Raw genomic sequence first — 20,342 nt, 5'->3', positions numbered from 1 at the left:
TATTTTTTCGCCGAGTAGTCATTCGATAGTGATATAGACCCAATTATGAATAGTAAGGTTCAAGCAGTGAAAATGTTTGTAGTCCCTTTACTGTTATATACGGGTTTGGCATATTTTTTTCACCCTGAGCAGAAGTGATGGACTATAGTAAAGAAGTCAATGATGTTATTTGGTGAGGTGGGGGATTTAAGTGGAAGAACTAGTTTCTTCCTATAGAACAAGGTGATTTAGGATTGGCAGATTTGAAGGGATACTTTAGGTCTACATAGTTAAGGATCATATATGTAATACAAGGAGAAGATTAAAGTGGAAAGAAATAATGTTGAAACAGGATAGGAATTGACATAATAAGGAGCGAGTAGGATTTTTGGATGCAGGCCCTTAAGAAGAACAACAATAATACTTGATGTTATATTTATGATGTAGCAGAAAGTAGAACTATGCCAACACAGGAATGGAGAAAGGTGATTTTTTTCAGTAAGGACAACTTGAACTAGGAGCATAGAAAATAGGCAAGAGGGAGGTGGAATGTACTGGAGAAAATTAACAATGGAGCTAAGGTATTGGGAGTAAATAACTAGGGAGGGAAAAGTATTGGGAGAAAATTAATTAAGGAAGGAAAAGTAGTGGGATGAGGCCAAGCAGAAGTTTGAACAACTGGTTGGAGACTGCATTTCTATCTAAAGATTTACGAGTGTAGACAAAGAGGAATGGATAGGGAAGTATTAAGTAAAAGACCAAGTCTGGTTGAGTGTTTGAGTCTAGAACAGAAGCTGAGGTTAAAATGGGGTGATTAGCATGCTGTATAAAGTAATGCATGATACTTTTAAGAATCAATTAGGATAGGTTAAGAGAGGACTAGGAAGTGAGAGTGGAAAGACAGTATACAAAGGAACAGTGGGGGGGGGCATTTGTATGGCTCTCAAATATTTAACAGTCTAGAAGGTTTAGGATTTTTGCATTCACGTTTTTGCATAGATATTTTATACCACTAGCAGACTTGAGAAGTTTTATTGAAGTAGATGACAAATGCTAGAAGTGTGATGGAAAAGAGAGAGGTAATTGGGAACATGTTTTTGGGAATGTTACTAGTTGGTAGATTTAAAAAATTCACTACAGGGCACATTATCAGACGTGCTGAGGGAGCAAAATATTGTAACAGAGGAAATGAATCATTTGAGCTGGTGTATATATGTGAATTCCATAAACATAGTAAGGCTTTACTAAGATTAATGCTGTTGGCTGCCAAAAAGCAATTACTAGAAAATGGCAGCCAGAATATAAATCAACAGTAGCTGAAGTATTGAATGTTATAAAGGAGATAAAAAGAACTGGATGTGGGATCTTTTAGAAAAGGGAAGAAATGTTGCATAGTAATACATGAAATTTGTAGGAATAATAAATGCAGAATAATGTTCAAGAGGAAGGAAATTTCAAGGAATGCAGGACTTGAGCAGTTTTTGTAATGTTGGAATGAATGCTAAAAAAGAAAATGTGTAATGCATGAAAGTGTTTTGTTAGCTTTAAAGACTCTCTGCACCTGAGTGGTATATCCCTTCTTACATCTGAGTAATTGATTCCTTATTTTAGATGAGACAGCAGATAGTGACAGATACAGTGGAAATGCTGCGGCGTGAGTTTCAGGAAAAAGTCGCTCTTCATCTTCAGCCTCTGCCTTCTTCCAGTTGTACACAGCCAGCATTCCAGGTACTTAAAAGCTATCCATCTGATGACCAGACATATGACTGGCTTCTGGCTTGCAATAACTGCCAGACTCGTATCATTGGAATCCGCTACCAGTGCAGGTTTGTGACTGTGATTTCTTAATTTTTCTATCTTTTTGATTTATTCCCACTTCCCACTACCCTCTTTACTTGTGCTTTCTGAAAAGGTGCTATATACATTATAGTTTATTTGTTGGAGAATCATTAAGAAATTTTATCTTATTCCATGACATTGGTTAGAAGGGCACTTTTTTCTGAAGAGTAGAACAATCTTTCAATTACTAATTATTCTGAAGATATGGTCTGCTAATGGCATATCTGTTTATCATAACTGTCATTGCTGCAAGAATTAAAAATGTAAACCGAGAATACCTGTAGATGAGTATTAGTCCCATACTTGATCTTTTTCAGCAGTAGGACACCTTTAGGTGCATGTGCCTGCAATCTCGCAGCGTGGTATTTTGAGAGAATCTGATATTGAGAGCATTGTACTGCGGTGGTGGTGCTGCGGTAGTGTTGTCACCTGACAGTAAGACGCTGTCTGGTTTGATTCTCAGCTGGAGCGTCTTCTGTGTAGGAGACATGCGTGAATGGGCGTACCTTCGTTGAAGGTTGTGCATCAGGGCCGGCAGCTTGGCACGTAGAAATCTACTGCCAATCATTAGCGGACCGGAGTTCCGCTGTGGCGACGACTAACCGGGAAAAAGCCGAAAGACACAACAATAACACAGACTACTCAGCTCAGTTTTTATGATCTGAAGAAAACTGGCATGCCACATTGCTTTGCCTTTTTTTTTTTTTTTTACACAAAACATCTTTATTGAGTTATCACTTATGACATGGGCAGTCATACATTTATGCAATTGAAACCAAACCATATTGACATTTTCATTGGCAAACATTATACATAATTTATAATAGATATAGTCATTGGCAGTCAAACATTACATAGCTCATTCAATCCCTGCTTTCCCTTAAACCTCCTCCAAAACATTATTCTGCAAGTATTCCCACCATTCCCATTTTTTCTGTGCAGTTTGCCCCTATCCTTTTCTAAAGATCCCACTTCCAGTCCTTATGTCTGTTTTCTAGCAATTGCTTTTTTGGCAGCCACCGGAGTCAAATTCAGCAAGACCTTACTTATGCCTAGGCAATTTCAGTTCTGTATCACAGCTTAAAAAAACAAAAAACTCCTTAGATAAACTAATTTGCTCACCCATGACAGAGTAGTCTGCAGGAAATTTTTAAAAGTCTGATAACTTGTTACACTCCCAAAAAATGTTCCCAATTTCCTCTTTCTTCCCCATCAAACTTCCAACATTTGCAGCCTACCTAAGGAAAAAAGTCTTTGAAGTCTGCATGGGGTATAGAAATATCTGTGCAGCCATCCATGATGGCTGCACATTGAGTAATAGCTTAATTCTAGCTTTCCCAGTGTGAAAACATTAACTCAGCAGAGAAGGCCAATAGACTTTTGTGTTTCTGGGTACATTTTAGTAACTGGTTAGTAAGTGCACTGCCTGGATTCCATGAAAAAGAAATGCAGAGGACCTGAAAGAAAATTTGCTACAAACTGTGAGGAATAAACACTGACTGGGAAAGTTCTGCAGCTGTTCAGCAAGAAGCAATGCAACCTCAAAACATGACTTCCAGTAACTTAAAGGAAAATGACAACTGCACACACTATCTGGTTAAAATAAGCAAAATACTGATTGAGTATATCAACTCAAACAACAAAAGGCTGGAAAAAAATGGAAAAAGCTTCAAACAGCTATTCAGATTGGGTGATACATTTGCAAAAATCAGAGTTTGAAACGAAGAAAAGGTTGGCTGAATGAGACTGCTATAACAAGAAAAATAACCAGACATCCTATAGGGGTATTGGAGGTATTTCAGAATTTTTATGACAATTTGTATAAAGCAGAAAAGTGGAGAAATCAAGAAAAAGCACAAATGAAAATATTTAAGAGGTGGGTATGCCAACCTTAGAGGCAGATGAAGCTTGGCAACTGGCAGTTGAGACAGGTGAAGATGAGATGAAAGTGGTAATGCATAACCAATTTGCAGCAGAGTCTCCAGGAGTAGATGGTGTTGTAGTGGGGATCTGGATCCTGGTGTGGAAGAGCGTGATAAAGAACTGCAAGGTTTTATTTAACAGTGTTTTGAAAGGAGGCACCAACATCATGGCAGAGAGCTGCAGTTGCTGTGATTCCTAAAGACTAAATCCCATCTGATTTAGCTTCATATAGGCCCATTTCAGTTTTAAGCCATAATTATAAAGTGTCTGTCCTATAATCGGTGAAATAATAGCAAAGGTATTGCAAAAATTGATAGATATGGACCATTGTTTTGAGGAGGGGAGGTTATAAAGTGTCTGTCCTATAATCGGTGAAATAATAGCAAAGGTATTGCAAAAATTGATAGATATGGACCATTGTTTTGAGGAGGGGAGGCAAATATTTGACAACTTGAATAACAATGATGATCCCGAAGGAAGAAGAACATAAGAAAATACCATTCGACAGAGTAAACTGGGATTTTATGAGTAGGGCAATGGAAGCATTTGCATTTATACAATAATAAGGTTAATTAGAAGGATATATGAGGGAACTGAGGCAAAAATCAAAATGGGCAGGTTAATCTCTGGTAAGTTATGTCGGAACAGGGGATCCAGGCAGGGGTGTCCTCTTTCCCCTTTGTTATTTTCATTATATTTAAAATCATTGGCAAAGAAAATAAGGGGCTTAGAAATTGAAGGATATAATTAGTATGGTGTTAATAAAAAGTTGTCTTTATTTTCAGATATTATTTTGTACCTGATGAAACCAGCAAAGGACATCTCAGTGTTGTGGAATATTCCGAGACAGTTCTGGGTTTTTTCAAGTATAAAATTAACTAAGATAAAACGGCTTTAGCTATAAACTATGTACCCACACATGAATTACGTCAGCCATACCCATATTTATTAGGAAGTGATAAAATTAAGTATTTATGAGAATTGATTAAAAGGATTCAGTTATGGCAGTTAAGGATATAAAGAAAGAGACTAAACAATAGATAAAAGAAAAAATGAGAAACTGGAAGTTCTTGCCTGTGGATAATGGATAGTATGATACAAGCAAAAACATTTTTAGTCCCTTTAGTTTTATATACAGGTCAGGCATATTTTAACAGCCAGAGAAGTTCTGTATAGCAGTTAGAGAGTTGAAGGTTTTTATTTGGGAGGACAAATGTCAAGTGGGATAGGTTGATCCTGCTATTAGAACAAAGAGGTTTCGGATTACCTGATTTGAAGAGCTGTTTTATAGCTACACGGTTAAGCCTCTTTTATGCATAACACTGACTGAAAGCAACAATTCAAAGTGGAAAGAGATCATGATGATGAAGATGAGGGAAATTTAAGAAATAAGGAGAGTGTGGCATTTTTGGATGCAGATCCTTTGAGAGTAACAGTCATACAGAGTATTATATTCATAAAAATAGAAGTATTTTAAGAACTAAGCCAGCACTAGCATAGAGAAAGGAGATTCTGCTGATAGGGATGACTGCAGTTAGGGGTACAGAGAATAGGCAAGAGAGGGTGGAATTTACTGGAGGGAGATGGCAGAGGAATCGAGGTATCAGGACAAGTAATTTGAAAAGGAAAGGTTGTAGAATGGGAAGAGGCCATGAAGAAGTTTGGATTGCAGGTTACTGATTGATATCGGTCCCTGATGCGAAAGGCAGAGTATAGACAGAGAGAAAGAGAGGGTAATCCTAAATGAAAGACCTACACTGGTTGAGTTTTCAAATTAAATCTAGGACTGCAACTGCTTTAAAAAAAGGATAATTAGTTGGGTATCTAAAATATTGCACAAAAACTATAGGAATCCATTTGAAGAGAGATTAGCTGTGCAGTACACAAAGCAACAATGGAAAGATATGTGAATGGCACCCAAATATGCAAATAAATCTAGAAAATTTAGGATTTTTTCTGGAAGTATTTGTATAGATACTTTTATGCCACAAGCAGACTCCGAATAATTTTTCATTGGGTAGGTGGCAAGTGCTGGAGGTGTGATGTGGAAGAAAGAGGTAACTGGGGACATATTGTTTGGGAGTGTAATGAGTTGGCAAATTTTAACAGTTCCCTGCAGTGTATTCTGTCAGTAATACTGGGTGAGGAAATGAGTATAACTAAGGAAATTATTTTTGTTAGCTGGGATACAGGACCTGAATTGCCTAGACATAGTAAGGCCTTGTTAAGCGTAATGCTATTGACTGACAAAAAAAGTAATAATTAGAAAACGGAACTCAAACATTTAAACCAACTATGCCAGAAGTAATGAATATTTTAACAGTGATAAAAGAACAGGAAGTGAGATCTTTATGAAAGAGTAGGGGAAAACTGTATAGAACAAAAATGGAAATTATGGGAACAACACGTTCAGAACAATGTTTTCGAGGAGTAATGAGGTTAAGAGAATGCAGGAATTGAATAATTTATGTAATGTTGCTAAAATGTAAATGTGAACTGTGATATATTTTGATTACTTATATGTAAATGTAAGTTTGTCTGGGTCGTAAGTGAAGATTTAGTAAAGGTGTTACAAAACAATTCTGGTAGCAAAGAAAGAGACCTCTTAGAGGTTGAGATGTATGCTCCAAGTACAAGAAATGTGGAGAAAGCCAGAATAATGGTGGGAGGAAGCCCTAGAATCAGGGGCAAACTTTAAATGTCACTCTGGCAAACTTGGAAAATTGCCAGAACAGGTTTTGTGTTAGCATGCATTTTCTTAAGGATATGAAGTCAAACTTAATTGATTGTCATTATTTAGTGATTTCAGTCTTTAATGGTTTGACAGAAAACATAATTTTTTTTGAGGAGCAAACCCAAAATATGAGGTAAAAGCTGGACATGCGCATTAGGTGCTAAACATGGAAACAAGGGTAACTTGGCTAGGCTTGTAAAGGCCTTAGGGCCATTAGCCTAGTAACTTCCTATGATCCTATCCAACTTGCACAATATCAGGTTTATTTTAGTGCTTATTCTCTAAGCACTCTACAAAACCAAAACTCAAATAGCATATTAGAAGTACAGCAACCAGATTTTTTTTTGACAGAACCTTATGTAATACATTTGGCACTGAAAATTCTCCCAAGCAGGGAATAAGATTACAGCAGTAATGGGTGAAACGATAACAAAAGCATTGCAAAAGCAATATTATTACAACACTATCAGAAACAGTAATTACTCGGTGCTGCTGTACATCCTGGCCGTTTTGATATTAAAATATCCAAAGATACAAAAAAATACCCGTTTTATTAAACCATTTCAGGTCAGGAACCACATCAGTCTTTAACCAAACATTTTAAAAAACAACATGATAGGTTATAAAATGTTACAATCTGCAACTTCCATACCAATCCCAAGGGAACTGTAAAGTACTTAATTTAACAAAGTAACCATGGAAATTGAAAATCTTCAGTACTAACAGGAATTGCCCAGTGTTGATACATGAGTGGTGGGTGGTGTTATGGTTAAGGTGTTTTCCTCACAGACATGATTAAATTTTAGAGGGTTTGATTTTCAGCTTTGGGAAAATTGGCTAGACTTAAAATGGCAGGCAAGGGCAGCTAGCCTAGTACGTAACAGTGAACCTGTGAAGATCTGCCTGTTTTAGTAGGTTTAAAGCGTAATCTTGACCATTCAATGAGAAAATGGAAATTCACCCTGGATCTGGCCCCCCCATGTCTGTGATAGAGCCAGATAGTAATGTCCAAACTAATATACTCCCCAAATAACCTCTAGAAACTTCCAGACTAACAAACCCCCTCTTAACAAATGCCCATGACACGTAGGGACACAATTGGGTTGGATTACACAGCTAGGCTTGTAAAGGCCCTGGTGGTCCTTAGCCTGATATATACCTGTGAATTTATAAATTTCTGAGGACCTGGACTCCGCAACATTCTCCTTTCCTTGCCAGTCACACCAGCAATAATGTCCTGATTATCCCTCACACTGAAATCAGTCACAATGTGAAAGCTTTAGATGTAGGTGAAGTACTTTTCTTCCTGAACCAAAAGTCTTTCAGTTTCATTTTCACACAGCCAAAGTAGGCAGCATACTGTAGAACTATCCCAGCATCAGGACCAGTAACTGGCAACTGGTAATATGCAGAGGATACTACTTTTCATTGTACAGTTCACAAACCCATAGCCCGACTCAAGTCAGCCACTGCCATCCAGGAGTTCAGAAAAACATAATCCAGTTTAAGGAGACTTGAGTGCTTGCAACTATTTAGGTGAATAAACCAGGTAAATGCATCCCACTCCACAGTCTGGCAGCCATCTGCCACTATTGTTTGGAATGGGACTAGTTCCCAGCTATACTTTCTCACTTCTTCTGTAAGTTTTGTAGTGGCCCTTGATTTAATGGATGCTTGTCACATTTCTATAGCATCAGATTTCACGTGTGTTTGTGTCTGTGTGTGCGTGTCTGTGTGTGCATGCATGTCTGTATGCATGCACGTGACCGTGAATGCGTGTGCGTACCTGTGCCTGAATGTGTCTGGAACACATTTTCAGTTCTTTGCATTACCTTTTAGGTTGTTCACTAATCCATGGGTTATTCACAAAGTGTCTAGCTGCAGTGACAGCCTACTGCAGACTGCACTTTGTAGATGGTTTGTTAATCTTTGCAAGATATTTTTCAAAGTGTCAGGAATCTTTCACTTGGATGCAGAATCTTCTCAGACTGGTGTTTCAGTAGAAAATCCAAAAGTCTGTCTTGACTTCTGCCAACATGGTTGCTTTCAGGAGTTGCCTGATGGATACCTGAATTCAGAGTTTTTCTTCCACAGAGAAAAAGGTCGCTCTATATCTAGAGTTATTGCGGTGTTTTCCAGTCAGACCAAGGTCTCAGCAAGGGAATGTCTGAGGATAGTAGGTTTCATGGAATCCATGATTCTTAGGATTCGTTCAGCCAGACCTCACATGAGAAAAATGTAATAGTACCTGAAAATAAATATGGTTCCAAAGTCAACATCCCCCGTCATTCCAGATTAATGCTTTGGGATTTTTAAAAATTGGAACTCTTTAGGTGGAGGCACCAGTTTTATCTGTTCCTGGGTCTTTCATTTTCCCATTCATCTCCAGCGCACTATGTAACTACAGACACCTCAGACTGTGCTTGGAAAGCAGTATCTGTGAGTGAGGATCTTTGTAACAAAGGACAGTCAGAAACACACAAACTTAAGAGATTTTTTTTATGTTTAATAAAGGTGTTTAACATAAATGAGACATTTAATAAAGGTGTTTAAAAAAAAAAAAGTGCTCTCAAATCTGTCAATCATCTGTGGTCCCCATACCTATTATAGGTAATTGCAGACAACACCACAGTGGCACATAAACAAGTTGGGGTGGGAACCCCATCTTACCCTTTGTGCAGACTAACCATGGTAGCCTGAGATGTAACTTTTCAGCACAGTCTTGCTGTGGTTTTCCCTTTTGTAAGGAATAGACTTCCTCACCATGTCAAGAAGAGTACCTCACTACCTGTCTTTAAGAAGAATTTGGACGACTGGATGGGAAACGGAAAATATACCCCTGGGATCCCAACTGTGTCCTTGCTGGACAGGGAAAACAGGTGCTGACTTCATGGGAACATGGATGAAATTCTTGGCTACGTTTATAAGGGCCTTCGGGCCACTAGCCTAGTATTGTGCTATGAACCTATAAATGGCCAAGGGCAGTTACCACAAGCTTCCTTACAAATTGAACCTGTGCACACAGCCAAATATGAAACCACTTCAACTAACTGCCCAGATGATAGAGCTTTAATACCTTTAGGCACGTATTTTTTGAGGATGTGCATCAAATGTTAAAGTAGGCAAAGAAACGTGCTACTAGGAAATTAGCAAATGGAGAATATCTCCTAGTTGGTTTCAAGGCAATAGCCTTAGACCTTTTTTAGGCTAGTATTTCTCTGGCTTTACACTTTTTGTCTAGGTTATTATCCAGTGGCCTTTATTTGTCTGTCGTGGTACACTTCCCAGTCATTTCATCATGTCTGCCCATTGATCCTCTCCTTTCAATGCATTCACATGTTTGTGTTTTTGAAAGTGGTAGTACATACCAGCTGTTCTAAAAACCATATGGCTCCTTCTTCAGATCTTAACTTTGTTTTAGAAGACTTAACTCTTGCTCCATTTGAACCAGCTCATCGGGCTGACTTGAGGTTTGTAACATGGGAGTATGTTTTGCTGATAACTCGAGCACTCTTCTTACAGAAGTTAGAGCACTCTCATATTCTGGGGTCAACCTTCTTATTTTCCACAAAGACAAGAGTTTCCTTGAGAAGTAATCCTTCATTTTTGCCAAAGTAGTGCACAAGTTTACTTTTGAGCCTACCAATCCATCTCTTTGCCTTCTTTCCAGAACCTAAAAGAAAACTGGGAGAAAGGATTCTTTGTATGCTGGAGGATTGCAAACAACGCTGTTACTGTTTTGACAGAACTAAAACTTGAAATTCTGACCAGTTTTCATTTTTTATGAAGGTAAGAAAAGTGGGCAGCCTGTGTAAAAGCAGACTATCGCCAAACTAGTTGTCTCATGTTATTGTCTTTTGCTGTACCCACCACAATAGGGCAATCCCAGGCAAGGTCAAGGCTCAGTCTTCCAGGGTTTGGCTTCATCTGTGTTTTTTGGAAAGAGATGGATTCCAGAAGTAGCAACTTGATCATCTGTACCCAAATAAGCTTAGGGTTATCCAATTAGGTAAGGGTCCTGATTCTTTCTTTGACACCTAAAGGAAAATCTCTTCTTATTGGAGATGCATGATTTCCTTCTATTTGTTTGTCTAGCCTTCTGTAAAACCTTAAGCACATCCTCAGAAAACTGGTGCCTAAAAGGAATTAAAATCTGCAGACTGGGGTGAATTAAAGAGCCTTTGTTCTGTGTGAGCAAGTGATTTTTGGTTTGCATGGACTTTAGGAATCAAAGGAAGTGTAGAGAATATGTAATAGAACCTCCTTTTCCAATAAAAGGTCATAACTTCTGTTCTTCCTGCCTGGGGAGTCTTTTCTCCATTCCTGAGAGCATGGCAGTCTTGAACAAATAGCCTGAGCTGTCTGTTGTGTATGGAGGCAAAAATATCAATCTCTGGAGTACTCCATTGAAGGGCAATGTCCAGACGTTCACAAATGGATGCTAAATAGAGATGTCTTTATGATCTGGATCTGCTCAGAAGGTATGATACTGTGTTTCTCCCCGAGGATGTGTACAAAGGCGAGAATGTGTACAAAGGCTGGTGAAAGATGTTAAGTGGCTAAGCTATCAAAGGCAACCTGCAGAGGAGATAAGACTAGGTGCCCCCTTTTTGTTGACGTACTGCATAACTGTGGTGTTATCTATGAAGATCCATACAGGACGTGGAGTCCTGAGATAATACAAGGAATGAAGAACTAAAATAAGATCCTTAATTTCTTTCCTTTATGCTGTTGTGGTCCTTTCTTTTCTTTTGAGACCATACCCCTGGGATCCTGATGTCTCTGAAATGAGCACCACACCACAGATCACAGGAATCTGTGAACAAATCCTGGCAAGGATAAGGAACTAGAAAGTGCAGTCCTGAATTGAGTAAAATCTGGTTGATCCACTATAAAAGTTCCATCATGATGAAAGGCAAGAGAGGAATTTGGGAGGTTAACAGATGATAATGCCAAGTCTAGACAGACTTCACATACAACTGAATTTTCTTCATATGGAGTCTAGGGTAGGAAATCATATCATCAATGGCATGTTGCCTTGAGCACTGAGATTCTTTATTGCAGAGGTCACATCTAAGAGAAGAAGGTTTTGAAAGTAGTGGGCCAAGAAGAGAACCTTGTTTAGTGCAATTAAAGCTATCCTTGGCAATTCATTAGTTCTGCATCCTAGGAAACTCTGATCCTGGGATGGAATAAACAAGGACTTCAGGTTCAGAGTAAACCGATTGTTCAGAAGATCATTAACAAAATTTAAATGAGTTTGAAGAACCTCATTGGTAGGAGCCTGAATGAGTAGATTATCTAGATAAGGAAATGTTTAAGTTGCTTGAAGTCTCCAGAAAACAATGACAGGAGCTAGGCACTGTGTCAATACCCCTGGGGCAAAAGAAAGACTAAAGGGTAAAGCAGAAAACTGAAGGTGATATTAAGAGACAAAAAACTAAGAATTGTGTGCATTGCAGGTGAATAGGAATGTGAAGATAAGCATCTTTTAAGTCTATTATCACCAGGAGTACTAGTTGAAAATTCATTGGAAGTAAGGAAGGAAAAGTCAACATCTTGAAACTTGGAACCTTGAGAAAGTTGTTGAGGAAAGAAAGATCCAAAATAGATGTCAGCGTGCCTTCCTTTCTAGGAAACGGAAACATTCCTGAATAAAGCTTGCTCCCTCCAAGTGTGGAGGACCAGTTCTGTTATCTTCTGAGGAAATCCTGAGTGAGAGAAAGCATTCCAAGACATTTTGTGATCCCCTTAAATCACAGGTAGAACCCATTTGCCTGAAATTAAATTCATTTCAGGCAAATGAGTTCTACCCATTTATTAATTGCCAGACTGGCAGAAAAAGGGAACCTTTATAATCTAAAGGAACCTGAGAAAGGCAGAGGTGGGTTGGTAAGAGAAGGCAGATAATCACAAGGAGGGTGATCTGTCTGGAAATGAAGGTTTTTGAGTTATGGAACTCTGCTGAGACTTGTCCTGAAACTGTCTTCTAGAAGGTCTCTTACCCGTCTGGGAGACTTTATATCTTTACGAAGAAAAGAACCAGCCTTGAAGGGAGAATTTCCCTGAAATTTGCATGCCCTTACCCTTCTGTACGTCATAAAAACCTCAGCAATTGCAGAACAAAAAAGACGCTGCCTTTCCAAAGAAGAGTGAGGTAGTTGTGCTTTGACAACCTCAAGTAAAGGCTAAAGTCTAAACTAAAGTAAGCAGACGAGAGGCTCCCAGAACACTCAAACACTTAGTAATTTATTATAGTTAGCACTTTCGCTGGGGTTAGTACTTCAGCTTCTTCAGACTAAAAAAATACGTAACCTTTCAGCAAGTTTAAATACCCCACTTAAAAATCACATACCCAATAAAAATTGAACATCATTGATGATGTTACTAAAAGTAGTGTCATCTTAAATGGTTTAAAAACTAAGAGCCCAAGCAAACAATTGGTGTAAATTCTATTGCATATGCAAACGCCGGGCGGAGTTCGCTGAAGATTTTTTCGGCGATAAATTTGCCTACAACATGCTGTCGGATCTTCCGACATCGCAAACTCCCAAAAAACGAAAAGACCGGGACCGACATCCTCGGCCTGCGTCTACCACCGACTCCACGCCAAAACCTAGCGCGAGTGCTCCGGTTCCCTCTGAGACGGTCTCTCCACCGCTCCAAACCGAAGACACCGCATTACCGACGACTCCGATTCCAAACATTACTCCGACGCCAGTTATAGACTTTCCTCTGGATACCGAAACCGAGGAAATGCCCGAGACCATTGCTGTAGACAAGGTCATTCCTGCACATGGAGCTGCCAGGCCTCCTATGGCCATGTCTATTAAGGCCTACACTAGGGCTAAGGCAGCCAGCAAAACAAAGCATATTACTTCTAAATCCTTACCTCAGCAGACTCCGGAGACACAAATTATGTCCATGGCTGCTGATTTAATTTCCATGATTAGAGGTTCACAGGCCCATCCTGAGAGAGCATTCCCAGCCTCCTCCTGATAAAAGGCCCCGGGTTGAACCCTCTGACCCTACTCCTTCAGATGAAGACTCTGAGGGCTCTGTCCACTCTGATAGCCAGGAAGAGCTCCTCCAGACCTATGAGGACTCGGATGCAGAAGATTCCATTCCTTCGGCCTCCCCTCCTGAGGATATTTCTTTTGGGGAAGTTCTGCACACCATGAGGGAACATTTCAAGTGGCAGGGTCAGGAATATTCTGATTCTAGGAAACGCCTTAGGACTTTCCTTAAGAAGCCTCAGCAGAGGCCCTTAGCTATTCCTCCTGTACTTGATGTTCTGGATTTGTATTCTGACTCTAGTGCTACCCCTGATTCTGTTCCTCCTGCTCCAGCCAAGCCAGGCAGGTATTACAGGATCCCAGAAACTCATTCCCATTTATTCAGGGCCCATACTGCTGATTTGGAAACTATTTCACAGGGGCCTAAAGGAGTTTCAGCCTCCACCTCAAAAAATCCTTTGCCCTCCAACAGGGAAGCAAGGTCATTAGAGAGATGGGGCAAAAAGGTTTACACATCCACTACCTTATCTATGAGAGCTTTAAATTGCCTTTTTCATATGTTACAATATCAGGATTATCTCTTAGAAGATTTACAAAAAACATTAGCTTCTCCTGATCCTTTAGACAGGAAGACTTTGCAGGAAGCTGTACATAACACTCAGCAAGTAAGCAATCATTTCCTGCAGTGTGGATATGATGCACTGGAAGCTTCATGTAGGGCAGCTATGACAGGGGCAGTGATTCAGACATGCTTGGTTAAAAGATCAACCTCTACCAGATCATGTAAAGCAAAACTTCTGGATGCACCTTTGGAAAAGAACAAGCTTTTTGGTGCAAATGCTAAGGATGTGTTAAAGACCATCGAAGAAAAAGCAAAATCAGTTCAGACTGTGAAAGATTTCCTCCAGGTTCAACCCCCCCAGATTCAGTAGGAACTGGCCTTCAAAAAACTGGTCCTTTCCTAATCCAGAAAAGTTTCAAAGGGGTAAGAACAGATGTGGCTGAGGAAGAGGCCAATACAGAGACCCTTACAGGGGACGACAATGGCAGCCAGGAAACCAAAGAAGTGATGCAGGGGTTTCACCTGCCCAACAACCACAAACTCAATGACTTTCCTCTACTACCGCCTACCAGGGAACAACTAGAAGCTCCCTTGGGCGGGAAATTATCTCTGTTTGCAGAAAACTGGCACAGACTGACAAAGGACAAATGGATTTTGGACATTATAGACCGAGGGTACAGGTTTCATTTTCATACCTTACCAAGAAAACAAGGCATGCCAAACCTACCACCAAATCAAAGGGCAGAGGCTATCAAGCAAATCACTCTGCTGACTCGAATGAAAGCAATAGAAAAAGTTCCACAACAAGAACAAGAACAGGGGTTTTACTCAAGACTGTTCCTTGTTCCAAGAAAAGAATCTCAGTGGAGACCAATACTGGACTTGTCCGCATTAAACACCTTTCTCATAGTACCAAAGTTCAAAATGCTGACTCTACAGCAACTCCTTCCCATGCTGGGCAAGGAGTCGTGGCTGATTACTCTGGACCTCAAGGAGGCATACCTGCATGTCCCTATCAGACACAGCTGCAGAAGATACCTCAGATTTCTTGCAGGGCCAGAGCATTATCAATTCTCAGCATTGCCATTTGGCTCATCTACTGCACCCAGAGTATTTACAAAATGCCTGGCTTCAGTAATTGCTCATTGCAGGCTCCAGGGTATACAAATTTACCCGTACCTGGACGACTGCCTCATACAAGCAGACGACAAATTAATGTTGACAAAAAACCTGGATTATGTCATACGATTACTTCAAGCTCTGGGATACACAGTCAACTTCCAAAAGTCAAGACTGCAGCCATCCCAGCAAATAATCTTCTTAGGAGCCAAACTAGACACAGCCTCTCAGATGGCTTACCTGACAGAAGACAAGCAAGAGAAGTTAACTCATTACTTCAAAGGTTTAGCAAAACTCACCCAGATGACTGCAAGGAGATTCCTACAGGCCCTGGGTTACATGGCATCCTGCATTCTACTGGTTCCATTAGCAAAACTACACATGAGAAAGCTTCAATGGTACCTAAAAAGTATTTGGTCTCAACACAGCAACAACTTGGAGACAATCATACCACTCATTCCATGCCTACAAAAGGAATTCCTATGGTGGGCCTCGGTGAGCCAGGAAAACACAGGTATGTCATTCAAAACCACAGATAACACAGACCATGACTACAGACGCCTCAGACCTTGGCTGGGGCGCACATGGAAGGCAGGTGTATACAAGGACAATGGTCTCCAAAGGAAACACATCTGCATATAAACCAAAAGGAAATGCTGGCAGTAATGCATGCCATCGAGGCTTTTCAACACCAACTCCAGCAAGGCCATTTAATGATACGGACAGACAACACCACTGTGATGTGGTACATAAACAAGCAGGGGGCACCCACTCTTACCCCCTTTGCAGACTGACAATGCAGCTTTGGGAGAAATCACTGGGCCTAAACATCCAGTTACAATCCCAGTTTGTTCCAGGAAAAGACAATGTGTTGGCGGACAGCCTAAGCAGGAATTTCACAGATCCACACGAGTGGAGGTTACATCCGAAGGCTTTCAGACAACTCACTTCGACATGGGGCAAGCCAGAAGTGGACCTATTTGCCTCCCACCTCAACCATCTTCTACCAAAATTTTGCACAAGGACATACCATCCAAAAGCTTGGAAAATAGATGCCCTCTCATTCAACTGGAACTCCCTAGCAATCTATGCATTTCCACCTCTGCCACTGATGACCTCAGTATTACTAAAGATCAAAGCAGAGAAGCCCAAGGGAATCATAATAGCTCCGGATTGGCCAAGACAACACTGGTACCCACTACTATGGAGCATATGTCACACCAGGAGGTGGGCCCTCCCTCAGTGGCCTCTACTTTTGACTCGGCACAATTTCGAAACACTGCATCCAAACCTTCAGACACTGCAGCTAACAGCCTGGGAGCTCCCATAAATAACTTCAGCTTATCTCTCTCCAAGGAAGTTCAGCGGATACTAACAGAGGCTCGAAGACCATCCACCAGAAAGGTTTACTTAGCAAAGTGGAAAAGATTCAACAATTGGAATACCAGCAAGGGACATGATGCATCATTGCTGAACATCCCACTTATCTTGGAGTATTTGGCAGATGTGTTAAAGAACGGCCTCTCATATTCTTCCATAAAGATACATGCATCTGCTATTTCAGCTAGATACAACACTGATCCTCCTGTTTTCTCTCTCCCTTACTAAGACAGTTCCTCAGGGGAATCAAGAACATTATGCCACCAAGAAAGGCCCCAGTGCCAGCCTGGGACCTCAATTTTGTCTTAGAAAAACTGACTCTACCTCCTTTTGAGCCAGCAGCTTCAGTTGATTTGCAATTTCTCTCATGGAAGACAGCTTTCCTGTTGGCAATTACCTCAGCAAGAAGGGTTTCGGAGCTACAGGCCCTAATGGCAATACCACCCTTTATTATTTTCCACAGAGACAGGGTTTCATTAAGGACCAACCCTACTTTTATGCCAAAGGTGGTATCTAGGGTTTCTCTAAATCAAGCCATTCATCTGCCTGCTTTCTTCCCCAATCCTGAGAATAAGGGGAAAGACTTTTGCATACCTTGGACATTCACAGACAACTTCAATACTACCTGGACAGAACCAAGGCCAGTAGGAAGTCTGAACAACTTTTGTAGCTTACGCCCTGCAGTCCAAGGAAAAGCAATTTCAAAACAGACTATTTCTAAATGGATTGGGCATTGCATCAGATTCTGTTATTCCTTTCATGGAAAGACTGTTCCAGCCAATGTCAGACCACATTCCACCAGAGCTACAGCCACCTCTACAGCATTTTTAAGAGGGGTGCCTACCAAGGACATTCTAGAAGCTGCTACATGGAGCTCCGTGCATACATTCTCCAAACACTACAATCTCCTCTATATTCCAGATCCAGAGCAGGCTTTGCTTCAGCAGTCCTGCAGGGTTTGATTGCCACACCATCTCTTTCCTAGTGCATACCTCCTCCCCCAGCTAAGCTATGGTATTCTACCCACATGTTATGACTGCAGTTGCATTCTTGAAGGACATAGTACAGTTTTGTACCTACCATAAATGTAGATGTCCGATAGACATGCAACTGCAGTCGGATTTTCCCTCCCTCCATACCCCTCTATGCCTAGGGTCCACTCCTATCCCTGTTACTCTTAGCTGGGGATATCTGTTATGGTGTATTTGTTTTATTGCTCATTTATTTGTTAGGAATCCTGTTTTCTGTCTTCCAATTTGATTACAGCCTTCCTTGGAGGGCACCTGGCATCTGGGGCAAGAAACACTGAAGAAAATGGCGTCGGCTGATGCTTATGTACTCCAGCTGCTCTGACGTCGGAGAGAAATGCGACATCAGCCGACGTCGGACCCAGACTTTGGAATCCGGCCGACCGAGGGCTGCCTGAGGCAGGACAACCCACATGTTATGACTGCAGTTGCATGTCTATCGGACATCTACATTTATGGTAGGTACAAAACTGTACTTTTCTTCTTGGCCAGAGCAGATGACTGGTTAGACATGAGGGATGTATGAGATTACTGTGCCATGTCTGCCTTCAATGGTTTAACTATAAAGGGAGGAACAGAGGCAGCCAAACTAGAGTCTCAAAAGATATGGAGACATCTAGGTCCAACTCAGCAGCAGAAGTCTCTAACCTAATTTTCTTTGACTTCTTCGGCATTCAAAGGACATCATAAAGGAAACGGTCTGCCCATCTTGTCTTAAGGAAGTGCTTTGAGTATCTAAATCTCCAGATAAATTTTCACAGAAGACAGATGACTGGGCAGCATCTTAGACATGAATGCCTTACAGAGCAATTCCTATAATCGCATTTAGTACCCAGACAAAACAAATACTTGGTACATTATGTTGATCTTTGTGAGCAGTCTACCTCTGCCAGTCTGTTCATTTGTAAAGCCTGAAGAAAACCATTAACTTCATGATAACCTCTGTTATAAATTATCAAAACCTCAATGTACCGAAAATAATAAATAACATTTTTGTTCACAAAATCATGTTTGTACAAATATTCAGTTTCTAATAAAGCCATAGTTAAGTTGGCATACATGGGGCAAATGGAGCCCCCATAGCAGCACTGGATTTGAAGAAAAATATTGTTAAATGTAAAGAAATCATTAACAAGACAAAATGTACAAGTTCATGTGTATGTTTAAATGCTAGTATATAAACTCCAAACATCTAATGTCAACCAATGCATGCCTGTGTCCCACTTAAGTCGGGAAATTTTATCCTAAAAATAATTTGCATTTCTAATATATGATGGAAGTTTATCTGCAAAGGGAAAAAGATGTTCATGCAAAAAGACCAATTTTATATATTAAAAAAAAAATTACAAGCAGATAATATAGGACTACCCAGTGGGTTATTAAACACGACGATTTTAGGCAAACAGTAAAAACTGGCAATATTACAACCATAAACTCCAAACTTTTTATCCACATCTTTTGTAAAGTAACCCAATCTATACCCATTATCCAATAATTTTTGATATTGTAACAAAGACTTATTATACAGTTCTATGCTGGATCTTTCATGTACATTCCTATCATTCTAATGATCATAGCACATTTGACTGTCAATAATGCATGTTAGCTATTTTATTCCCTTTACCAGCTGGTTTAAAGACTAGCTCATACACATTACTCAAATCCTTTAAAACTAGACATAGTTCTTTAGTTCAATTATATTGCACATTGATATTTATATTTCACTGCGGTGGTGGTGCTGCGGTAGCGTTGTCGCCTCACAATTAGACGTTGCCAGTTCAATTTTCAGTTAGTGTCTTCTGTGTGGCACATTGCATGAATGGGCGTTCCTTCGTTGAAGGTTGTGCGTTAGGCCTGGGAAGCTAGCACATAAAAATCTACTGCCAATCATTAGCGGATCGGAGTTCCGCTGTGGCGACCCCTAACCGGGAAAAAGCCGAAAGACACAAACAAATTGATATTTATATTTCATAAAAATCATCAAAAGTTCTCTCAACAGCATAATTAAAAATCGCAGAAAATTGTTGAATGCATTCATTATTAAATGGAGGAATAAACTGACTTCTATGTTTAACCTTAGAGGTATCTAGCAAACGGGACATGTTAGTCTGAGATATGCACAGCTGTGTTTCATCAGAAGTACAAGAATAAAAACTGTCATCTAAACTTTTTCTAGTGTTAAGTGAGTCATAAACCTTCTCTGTGGTCTCATTCTTATTAAGCTAGAAATATATTAAATGCAATTTACATACAAACTGAAAGATCTCACTTTTAAGTAAATAAAGATGAGGCAACTGAGGCAAAACCACTGGCATAAGTCCCAAGTTTAAAACCAACAGCTTTGTCTCTGTTAATTCATAACCAGACAAATTAACTACCATGGAATTTGAAACAGTTACATTTTCCAGTCTGCATGTCCTCCCCGCGGTCGAGTGGCATTCGAAAGACATGAGTAAATGGGCGTGCCTTCGTTGAAGGTTGGGCGTCGAGCTGGCACCTCGACACCGTAAAAATCTACTGCCAATCATTAGCGGACCGCAGTTCCGCTGTGGTGACCCCTAACCAGGAAAAGCCAAAAGAAGAACAGCATTCCTATCAGCAGATTCCTCTTATATTGATTCAGTAGCCACATTAAAAGACGTAGATGGCAATAAAGTTCTGTTGCTGTTGTCCCTCTGTAGCAGAGTTATTACTCTGTCCATAACAATTTCTTCTTCATTTTCTTTTCGTAAATTGTCTGTTTTTATTTGGTGGTGGTGAAG

At 40.2% G+C, this 20,342-nt stretch overlaps 1 protein-coding gene across 3 annotated transcripts in view; it reads left to right on the top strand.

Annotated features, from left to right (window-relative positions):
- The window catches only part of NBR1 (NBR1 autophagy cargo receptor), a 1,427,595-nt gene that overhangs the window by 162,068 nt on the left and 1,245,185 nt on the right, over positions 1–20,342 (top strand). For all 3 annotated transcript variants that reach the window (XM_044054653.1, XM_044054654.1, XM_044054652.1), the window contains exon 7: positions 1,591–1,805. In XM_044054653.1, coding sequence (XP_043910588.1) covers positions 1,591–1,805 — 215 coding nt within the window. The remainder of the gene's footprint in view (positions 1–1,590; positions 1,806–20,342) is intronic.

The sequence above is a fragment of the Protopterus annectens genome, chromosome 13.part0, assembly GCF_019279795.1.
Source record: "Protopterus annectens isolate FY-2018-M chromosome 13.part0, PAN1.0, whole genome shotgun sequence".
Lineage (NCBI taxonomy): Eukaryota > Metazoa > Chordata > Ceratodontiformes > Protopteridae > Protopterus > Protopterus annectens.
Note: the sequence above shows the minus strand (reverse complement) of the source record. Positions and strands in the feature narration are given on the sequence as shown.